This window comes from Hippocampus comes, unplaced genomic scaffold, assembly GCF_001891065.2.
Source record: "Hippocampus comes isolate QL1 unplaced genomic scaffold, H_comes_QL1_v1.1 scaffold486, whole genome shotgun sequence".
NCBI classification, from domain to species: Eukaryota; Metazoa; Chordata; class Actinopteri; order Syngnathiformes; family Syngnathidae; genus Hippocampus; species Hippocampus comes.
The window spans coordinates 291,833-303,089 of NW_017805138.1; the positions used below are offsets into that span (position 1 = coordinate 291,833).

Here is an 11,257-nt window from a genome sequence, read left to right on the forward strand (position 1 = left end):
AGGTGGCAGGCATTCATTCTGCCGCCTGCACACCTGCTGCCCATTTGTCTGTGATTACACCTGCTATATCGAGGTGCTCCGGCTGTCGACTCCTTGCCGGAGTATTCCATGCCGTGCCACCGCTGTTGCCCATGAATTGTTAGCGCTACTCTTACTCTATTTGATAATTGTTACACTTTCCGACGTCCCTTTGTGGAAATTCTAATTGTGTGCGTATTCTAGTATTTGCCTAATCTTTTTCCTTGCCGTTTTTTGCAAGCGCTTTTCGTTGTTGCGTTTATTGCATTTCCTGGTGATCGTTATTTACCAGCGTTTTCTGTTGTCTATTAGACGGAGTTTTTGTTTATAATAAATATTATTTTTTGTGACGAAGTCCTTGTCAGTGTCTGCTATTTCGGGGATCCACTTATTCTCGTTTTTCCTGTTACGTACGGAGCGGTTCCTTTTCCGCTTTGTGCGTAACGTGACAGGTTACATTCGGTGCAGAAGAACGAGCCGATCAAACAACTTTGGGATGAACAACTACTAGTAGCTTTGAGCCAAGCTGGCTCATTGCTAATGCACTCCGGGACAGTTGTAGCAAACTTGCCTGGGGGGAAGTTGTAGCAATTCTAAAATTATACAATTTACCACGAGCTCAATTTGACTGTCATGCATCAGTACATCTTCAATTTTTATTGGATAAACAATTGCCCATATAAACTCCCTTTAACAAAGACACACCTGTCAAGCTGATACTGTTAGTACGTAGAACAGATGAGTCGTGAGAAGGCGAAACATTTAATAAGCTTGCTAAAAATATATTTGTTGTAGCTGGTACACAGTGTCACCTTTCGTACCCCTTTATTCTCATGATCTGCAGAACCACAATTTTGTTTTAATCTTTTGACCAAGCTTTCAATATCTTTCACAATTATCGTGGCCTTTATTCCATAATGTTACATTTCACTCCAAGGTATGTTATACATCTGACCCAGATCAAGGGATCAGTAGTGACATGTCACTCCTTGAATTTGAGATTCAGGTCTAACATTGAACATTCCACCAGATGTCCTCCAACATCTTGGAGAAAAACTTCACAGGAAAATGGAAGCTGCTATAATTGCAAAGTTGGAGAAACTATATACTTAGTCTGTGCTTTTGTCAGAACAGTAATTAGTTATTCATCATGTTATATTCTGGCAACAAAATGTTAAACTTGTCCCTCTCTCAAACGTGATTGAGTGCAGGATTTACAAGAGTAAGACATAAACAAAGAGCAGCGTAATATTTCCCCAGGAATAGATGATTACGATGCTGTCTTTGTTTCCACAGAAACCTTGGACCAATCCAACACAAGAGGTGTCAAAATTAAAAAAATAGATTTAAATCATTCTCATTGACATTTTCAGAGACAAACTGTATGAATAAAACGATGTTTATTGTTGTAGTACAGTTATAATATTCCACCTCAAAACATGTCATGTTGGTGAGGAATAACGATGCTGTGCTGAGATTATTTTTTTTAAGAAAAAAGCAGCACAGAAATTTGTTGCTGTTGCCCATGAAGTTGTTCCACTTTGGAAGGACATCAACAACATTAATAGGGACAGGGTCTTAGAACAATATTGATGCCTCCGCCCTCAACAAATCTCCACAGCTGCACAGTGAACCTGTATGACCTCCATTAACAACAGAGGGGCATCAGCGGTGGATATGAGATTTTTTTTTATTTTTTTGGATGAGAACATTATGTGCCATAACAACACTGAAAAACTCAAACACAAGCCCTTCTTCGTCCTCCAAAAATATGATGACGCACGTTAATAACCAAAAATACTCTTTATAGTTTTTAACTTGAAAGAAAATAAAATACCGTGGCTATTTTGAATCACATCGGGAATGCTGAGCGTCATTTATAAAGCAACAGCCGACTATTAACTTGAAAAATTGAAACGGACAAGGTCACTAAAATAAGAGCACAAACTGCACTCACGAAAGGAACAGGAAGGTAAAAACCCAAAGTTACTATTATGTGGGAAATAAACACAAATGTTTCAATGGAAATCAAAATTAAAACACTGTATCGGCACTTCTATTTTCGGTTCTTTATATTCGACTCCAGAGGAGTTGTGTCTCACCAGCCATGAACCTCACCGCACGTCACACATACACACATATAGACAATTAAGAGTCCTCAATTAGCCCAAGCTGCATGTTTTTGGTGTGAATCTGGGTCCCGAGAGAGATCCCACACAAGTACTGGAAGAACAGGCTAACTGCACACAGAGCCTGAGTCAAAATTTGAACCCGAGGACTCTTGAGTGTGAGACAGAGACCCTAACCACTCTATCACCACGCAGCCGTGATACTCTATAATAGTGGTTCTTAACCTGTGTTCAATCGAACCCTAGGGGTTCGGTGAATCGGTCTCAGGGATTCGACGAAACCTCTGCCTTACAATTAAAAAAAATAATAAAAAAACTATACTTGTGTCTTGACATTTTATTTACTTTTTTCCTATTTTTAATAAATGAGTTTTTTATGTCTTGACTTGAGGAAAAATCCTATTTTTTTTCACTAATGAAGGGTTCGGTGAATGTGCATATGAACTGGTTGGGTTCGGTACCTCTAACAAGGTTAAGAACCACTGCTCTATAACTATGAAAAACAAAGCACACTCGTATTCAGAAAAGGATTACGTGCCTACTATTAATCCTGTTGCAAGGTAAAAACAAGACAAGACACATGACAAGTCGCAGGGGGTGCTGTGTGTCTGCCCTCTTTGGATTGTAGTGCAAAAAAAAAAAAAAGAGTGCCTCTGCTCTGCGGTTGTGCTTCTTGAAATCAATGCCACCCCTGAAGGTCACCACAGTTACCTCCAAACCCAATTAAGAAGCCATTTGTGTGCTGGACATGTGAGCAGAGCGACTTACCCACGTGGGAAGACTGACAACAACGCAATTATATGAAATGCTTTCGCTACGTTTGTCCTCAGACGCTCAAGGATGCTATTACTGAGCCCGTTGCATTTGTGTTCACTACAGCACTCTTGTTTATTCAAATGAGGGATGATGGTGAGGCTTTTTATGCAATAGCGGCCCCAACATTTGGTCCAAAAATTAAAAATCCAGTTACGGAGATCATAATATTTAACTCCTTGTGGAATGACACTGCATCATACCTTACAAAAAATACTGGTTTTGCTTCATTTAAACAGTGTACATATATTATCCATCCATCCATCAATTTTATATATCGATTATCCTCACTCGGAGGCAAGTGACATGAAGCCCATCCCAGCGGGCTTCAGGCAAGAGGCCAGGTGCACTTTGTAGGCTACTGTTAGACGGCCAATTGAAGGGCACATGCAATGTAGACATTCAACCAGTAACACTCACATTCAAATCTACAGACAATTTAGTCTTCGCTTAACCCCTTAGGCTGAGGGCAACTTTGCCAAAAACGCCGAAAAAATACGTGGCTAATCCGTTCATGCTAAGTGAAGCTACGATCGCAAATGCATCAAAAATAGTGATATTGGTAACGTTTGCAGCTGCAGATAACGTAGCTTTATGGATGTAAAGCTAGGCATGGACACACTATTTTACCGGAATACTTTGACTGGACCCTTGTCGACGTAATGGGACCATGATTGATGGAGGTGGGACATTTTCGTGTACATTTATGACCTTGTTATGGTGAGTCGCCATTTTGTTTTTTCGATCTACGATTGTCTGACATAAATGCTCACTCAGTCTGCAGATATGATTGCATTGTAAAATGTTGGGCACCATTCAAATCTCCAGAAACTCAGCTTTTCAAATATGTACACGTTCACACATGTACTTAACTGACGACGTGCATCAGCGATTTGTTTTGACAGATGACGGAGGGCCCCACCGTGGGCCGTCCTAACTTTAAAGGGACGTGGATGTGCAAGTTTGTGAATGCAGCGGGGAGCAGAAGTACCTGCAGACAATCCAAGAAAGCACAACGCGAACCCACATTGAGAACTGCAGAGTAAAAACAGAAAAATTGAGCATCAGGTTTTATTTTTCACATTTTGTTTACCTCTGAACTCCAAGCGACTCGTTGCAAACTCCCTAATACCCAAAAAGAAATTTCGGAAAAAGAAAAAATAAATATTACAATTTGTTGTGACTTTTACAAAACTATCCATACATTTCTTTTTTTCAAATCAAAGTCAGGGATTTATAAAGTCATTTAAATTCACCTCAGAAGAAGAAATAAAAGCTGTTCATAAACAGGAGAATCTCTCGTTTAAAATAAAATAAGACAGGATGTACTGAAGACTGTTGTCCTTATTTTGATATTATAGCATCTTTGTAGGAAGAAAAAAACGAATGACAGAAGTATGACGTCCTCGGTGAACGACGAGTAGTCATGACGACACGCAGGCAGACGTCATGTTACCGACAAAGTCGGATGTAGGAGATTTTATAGATACCGCCGCATCTTGTGTGGTCTAGCTGACAGTCAGGGGGGAAAAAGAGTCCATGTAAGTATTACTTTTGAACCCCTTTTCTTTCGATGAAAGTACCGCTACTCGGTACTTCAATGAGTTGATACCTCCACGAACATAAAGCTGCACTATTTTGTCTGTTTTTCAGTCAAATTGTCGTATGTTCAAACGATTATTTTGAGTTGTCCAAGAAGCAGAATAGGGGAGAACAAGTGTTTCCTTTGCGCTAAGGAGACGCGTACTCACTCGCTTGGATCATCATTATTATGCTGCGTCCCGGACTGTCGTAAAATCTGAAATATGACACGTTGGTCCTACGAGCTCAAACGTTAGCTAGCTTGTAAATATAATGGATTTCCCAGGGGATTTTTTTAATGACAACAACCATCATTTTACCTGACGACTACTTCAATCACGTTACTCAATAATTTGATCCAGATATAGTGTAGCTGCAAAAGTTATTACAACAATCCTAATCTTACTTGACTGACACTTAAATTACATTTTACCTGATGTACTGTATCTGCAAACCAATTTAAGAGGTTGTGCAGGTTCTGTTCATTGGCAATATATTGTATAACCTATAAACCTGCAGGCAGCTGTGCAATTTATAGTCTTGAAATCCAACTGAGAAGAGGGCCATCGTCAAGTACCTGAGTCGTTCCAGTGAAGGCTGGTTATGGACTGTAAATATAGGTATAGTACAATAAGTGGGCATCTGTTTCAAATGCAAATATTTGTTCAAATATTTTTTAAACTACTACTATATGGTCTCAATGCTCAACAACAAGTCCAGAGAATGAGTCCTTCATGAAGTTTCTGACTTGACTGTTTCTAGACGATGTTGTTAAATTTGAGACACCACTCACACTGAAAGGTCTTGGTCAGTTGAAAAGAAGCCTGACCCTCTCCAAGAGAGGCCTGTGCATGTCTCCGCTCTTCATCCTCCTCCTCCTCCTCTTCGCCGAGGCGTGGAGCTACGAGGCTCCCAAAGACAAGCAGGATGTGTTTGCAAAAAAAGCCTGTCCAGCATTCCTGATCTTCTTCAACACCGCCTACCAGGCAGGAGCAACGGTGGAGCTGCCTTGCCACTGCAAACCGGAAGTGGTGAGACCATTGACAGTGACAACAATTATCCAGTGATTCAGTGAAGAATGTTGGTATGAGTGGAATGTCAACGTGGAATACAATCAACTGCTTAATCCGTAGTTGGTTCAAATGTGTTTAATGGATGGATGGATATTTTGGGGTCAAACTGTCATCATAGAACCTATATTGCCTGCATATGGAATGATTTTTGTAATATTGTAACATTCTTTGCTGTAATGCAATTCGACCATTGTGTATATTTCAGGTCCAATCGGTGGTTTGGTTCTTCAGGAAGCACCAGTCTGACTCAGAAGAGACCAGAGCCCTGTCCGATTACAATGGGAACAAGCTGCTGGAGTCCAATCAAATTACCCACAGCGGTGACCTGCGGAGTCGCTTCACAATTCGTCTCTTCAGCCTGCTGATCTTTCGAACGGCTGTTGACGACTCGGGTATCTATATCTGCGGGTCAGCCAAGGGAGACTACTTTTATGCCTACGATCTCGACATCCAAGAGGTGCAGGAGCTCAGCTTCACGTCAAGGTTAGGAGTCATGCTGGTGATGATTGTATGGGTATTGATATTGTCCTGCCACCACGCAAAGCCTTCCCAATATACATGTTGAGAAAAATAATGGTGCAAACAAGGATGTTATAGTACAAAAAAAGATGTGGATATGCAAATGATCTGAAGTGCTCTTGGGGAGAAATACACCCTCAGTGATTCAGGTTCTTCATTGTCGCTTCCAGGCTGACTTCTGAAAGTATGAGCAACCCAATAAAAGACATAAGAGGACCAAGGTCTGGTCAGCCGCTCTACCAAGTTTTCACGGCTTTCCGTCCATGGTCACGTTGCGATCGCTGTGGCATGCAGGGTGAGCAGGTCCGAGTGGGGCTCTGCTACGTCCGTTCCCGGTTCCTGCACGTCCGTTACACGCGGCTCAATCGGACTGTGGTGTCCTGCGGCTCAGGGGCGGTGCCTCAGGCATTCAGCCACCTGAAGGGAAACAGAGCTGGAGCCAGACTGGAGGTCAGAGGCTGCAATGTGACTTGTCCAACGGAAGCGCCTCCCACTTCCAAATCGGATAAAATGACTGTTACGGGTAACAGGTGAGCACACCAGATTGAAAGGAGCAGTTGGGTGCAAGGCTCGACATTTTTCTTTGCGGAGCGATGTTGCAAGTCAGTGACTTCATTTGAAGATCAACTTTCTAATTTTAAGGAGGAATTGTTTGCAGGTTACTCCCTGGGATCAATTGAACAATTGTTTTGTTTTTATGTAATCACCTGTTTTTATTTCTTAAATTCAGATTGTGGAAGGCAGCAATCTATTCGTGTCTAGAAACATTTTCAGTGGGGTAATTTCGAACACAGTTCAGGGTGTCCCCCGCCTACTGCCCAAAGACAGCTAAAATAGGCTCCAGCATGCCCACGGCTCTCGTGAGGATAAACGGATTAGAAAATGGATGATTGGAATTTTATTATTATTGTTATTATTATTATGTAGAGTATTTGTCCAGTCGCCCGGTGGTCCAGTGGTTAGCACGTCGACCTGACAGGGCAGAGGTACCGGGTTCGATTCCAGCTCCGTCCTCCCTGTGTGGAGTTTGCATGTTCTCCTCGGGCCTGCGTGGGTTTTCTCCAGGTACTCCGGTTTCCTCCCACATTCCCAAAACATGCATGGCAGGTTAATGGAACACTCTAAATTGTCCCTAGGTGTGACAGTTCGCAGGGATGGTTGTTCATTTATGTATGCCCTGCGATTGGCTACCAACCGGTTCAGGGTGTTCCCGCCTACTGCCCGAAGACAGCTGGGATAGCCTCCAGCACACCCCGCGACCCTTGTGAGGATAAAGCGGATCAGAAAATGGATGGATATTTGTCCAGTGCAAGATTTTAAAAAGGCCATTAGCATTGTGTGATTAAATAAAATAAACTACATTTCCCAAACATCTCTTCAATATGCCTTCTTCTGAAATACTAATATGGTCTTGGTAAATGGTCTCTCACTTGAATAGCGCTGTTCCACCTATGAAAGCACACAAGGTGCTTTACACTGACTTCATGTTCGCAAGCTGATAGCACAGCATCAGGAGCATGTAGGGACTTATTATATCAAGGACACTTCAATATGGTCACAAGGGCCGGGGATCAAACTCACAATCTCTGATTCAGCAGAGGATCACTCTAACACTGGGCCACACCACCCCCAGTATATCGTGAAATAAGAAAATAAAATGATATCATAGGCGGCACGGTGGACGACTGGTTAGCACGTCTGTCTCACAGTGCGGAAGTTATGGGTTCAAATCTGGCGCCGGCCTTCCTGTGGCGAGTTTGCATGTTCTCCCTGTGTACCAACAGGGTACATGTGTGGTATTTTGATTGAATGCTCTAAATTGTCCCTAGCTGTGATTGTGTGTGTCAACGGTTGTTCCTCTATATGTGCCCTGCGATTGGCTCGCAACCAGTTCGGGGTGTACCCTACCTATGGCCCGAAGACGGCTGGGGTAGGCTCCAGGTCACCCGTGACCCTCGTGGGGATTGACGGATCAGATCATGGATATGGAAGTTCTGTAGCTGTTCACACACTCACACTATTGCAGTTTGTCTTCTCTCTGTGTTGCAGTTCTGATTCCATGACGAAGCAGGTGATGCAGGTTTCTTACCTAAACCACCCAGCAGACCATATCCTGACCCTCGGCTGCCCGGAGGCCCGGCCATACATGGCCGTGGCGTGGGACAGAGGATCCAAACCCATTTATCGTTCACAAAGTTTGGTAGATGGGAATGCAGGCGTCATGTCTCGGAGGATTCATATTGATGCTGGACATCATCTGGTCTTCACCCCTGCTCAACGTGAGGATTCAGGTACGGACTGTATTTGAAAGCTCTTGAATCTATTTGGAAGACTTGACTGTGAATGTTTTTTTTTTCTTTGCACACCGTGTTGGACTATGGATTAGCATGTCTTGACTCACAGTTTGGAGATTCAGTATTCCAGTACCCTGTGTGGCAAACCCATTAACATGTATGTTAGGTTAACTGAATCTTCTAAATTATCCATAGATCTGAATGTGAGTGTGAAAGTTTGTCTAAATGTGCCCTACGACCAGTCCAGGGTGTACCCCACTGCGATGACTGGTTGAAAATGATGGGTGAATTTTTGTTTGCTTCAAATTAGATACCTTTACCGACTTTTTACATTTCAGGTGTCTACTACTGCTGGCTGAGGGGACGCCGAGTGGCTGAGATAAACCTGCTGGTCTACCCCCATTTTAAACGGGGCATGTCGGTCACATCAAATCCAGACTTGCCCTTGGCTTTGCAGATAGTTTTAAAATCGTATGCCGCCATGACGGCGGTGTTTTGCCTCCTGATCTTGCTTCGAGTCTGCATTAGACACCTGCGGAGTGGCACATTGAGGTGAAACTTGGTTGTTTATATTTTATTTGTACAGAATAAAATCAAGTTTCGAAAGACATTCCTGAAAGAGAAAGTAATATCTCATTCCCTCCAAAGACCACAGTAAGCACACGAAACATAAACATACAAAAAAATAATCTCAAAGAATGGATCTTTGTTAAACTACCTCTGCCAGTGACATACAATGGTAGTCTTCCAGTCTGTGCTGTCCTTTCGATGATCTCATTCCTGATTCTGCCCATCCTCATCACTCACAGAGAATCTCGGCATTTTCAGCTCTACCACCACGAGCTCTCATCCCTTCATTGCAACATCTCCAAACTATATGGCTGATCCCCGTAGTGTCCTATAAACCTTTCCTTTCTTCTCCCTTAACTCTCTTTTTCACCTCTCCTCCACACTCAACTTTGCTCTGAACAGTTCATCCCAAGTGCTTAAACTCCTGTTCCGTCTCCACCTCGACTCCTTTTAACCTTTCATTGCACTCGCTTTTATTCGCACGTGTACTCAGTCTTGCTGTAACTAACCTTCGTTCCTCGTCTCTCCAGTGCATATTCCACCTGCTCCCTCTTCTCACTGCAGATTACGGTGTCATCTGCAAGCATCAGTACAGAAGATGCCTTTCTGACCCAACCTGTCACTGTCAACCTGTCTGTCACCATATCAAACAAGAAGGGGCTCAGGTTTGATCCTTGATGTCGTCTTTCTTCACCTTCAAGTGTTCTGCCACTCCAGCGGTCCACTTTCCCACTGTCTTTCTTCTCATATGTGACCTGAACTCTTTTAACATCCATTTTGTAATCCGCTTATCCTCATGAGGGTCGTGGGCGTGCTGGAGCCTATCCCGGCCGTCATCGAGGGGACACCCAGACAATCTCAGGGCACACATAAACGAACAAACATTCACACACGGCACAATTTAGAGTGCTCCATTAACCTGCCGTGCATGTTTTTGGAAAGTGGGAGGAAACCGAAATAACCATAGAAAACCCACGCAGGCACGGGGAGAACATGTAAACTCTACACAGGAAGGCTGGAGCGGGAATCGAACCCTGCACCTCTGCACTGTGAGGCAGACGTGCTAACCAGTCACTCACCGTGTTGCCCTCTTTTAAACATATTTCTGTAAATCCAGATTTCATCATACAGTTCCACATTTTTTCCTAATCCACCAAAACACAAATCAGCTTCTCTTGAATTTTCCTCTACATCTCCATCAGCATTCTCAGGGCTCTTTCTAAGGATAAAACCATACTTCTGATCAAAAATGTCCACATCTTGTCTCAACCTGGCCTCCCCACTTGACAGTTTTTAACTTCTACCATTTGATCATCCGCTCTACCTTCTCTATTCCTTTTTATCACCTCCATTCTCAACTTACACACCACTATCTGATGCCTCCCATCTGCGCTCTCCTGCACCACCTTACAGTCTCAAATTGCCTCAACTCATCAGAATATCCTGGGCCCCAATCGATACAGTATGGAATTCAAGTTCATGTATCCCGCACCATTTCTGCAGGCACTCGAAATAAACTTGCTTGTGACCCCAAGTGGCCACCGTTAATATAAAAGAAAAATGGTCTTAATTTTAATTTGAGGCAAAGGCAAAACTGGAGGTGAGTCATTGATTCAGATTTGGAAGACAAAAGTTGCTTTTTTTTGTGCTACAAATGACCTGGCCATTTGTCCATTTTTAAAATCAATTGTGGCCTTTGGGCACAAATATTTGACTCCTGAGTTTCCAGTGTCAGGAGTACACATGCAGGCAATGATTTAAACTGAAGAACCAGTTGTTCAAAATGAGGTGGCCACTGGGAGAGTGTGTTTGGTCTCCTGCCACAAGAAGCATCTTTTCAGCAACTCAATGTGACGGCTATCATTGGCACTCCTGATGGACTCGTGTTGTCAATTTAGAGGTGGCGAAATGAGGAGCTGCGGGTAAAGAGGAGGCCATCTGTAGAGGAACAAGAGTTGCACTCATCCTTTCTGTAAGCGTGACACATTGTATAAATGAGGACACAACATCCATTTGCTTTTTTTTCCTCTTATGTGCTGCCACTCTTCCTCAACAGCACCAAAAATCTCCAGAGTTTCTAAAACACCTGTGGGCCTTAGATGAAGCCCTATGAGGCTCTAGTTGTTGTGAATCATCAATAAAAATGTTTATCACATAACTTACATACATAACATAAGCATTAAAAGAGATGTCCTGTTTGCATTTTTATGAATGTCGAGAGCTAAAATTGCTGAATCTTGAAAGCTTATATCAGGCATTA

At 42.9% G+C, this 11,257-nt stretch overlaps 1 protein-coding gene across 1 annotated transcript; it reads left to right on the top strand.

Annotated features, from left to right (window-relative positions):
• Window positions 1-4,294: 4,294 nt before the first annotated feature.
• Window positions 4,295-9,824, top strand: LOC109514256 (Ig-like V-type domain-containing protein FAM187A). Its single transcript, XM_019867184.1, has 6 exons — window positions 4,295-4,501; window positions 5,304-5,572; window positions 5,820-6,097; window positions 6,304-6,663; window positions 8,183-8,424; window positions 8,766-9,824. The coding sequence occupies exons 2-6, from the start codon at window positions 5,393-5,395 to the stop codon at window positions 8,981-8,983; spliced, it is 1,278 nt and encodes a 425-aa protein (XP_019722743.1). The 5' UTR covers window positions 4,295-4,501; window positions 5,304-5,392; the 3' UTR covers window positions 8,984-9,824.
• The last annotated feature ends 1,433 nt before the right edge of the window (window positions 9,825-11,257 follow it).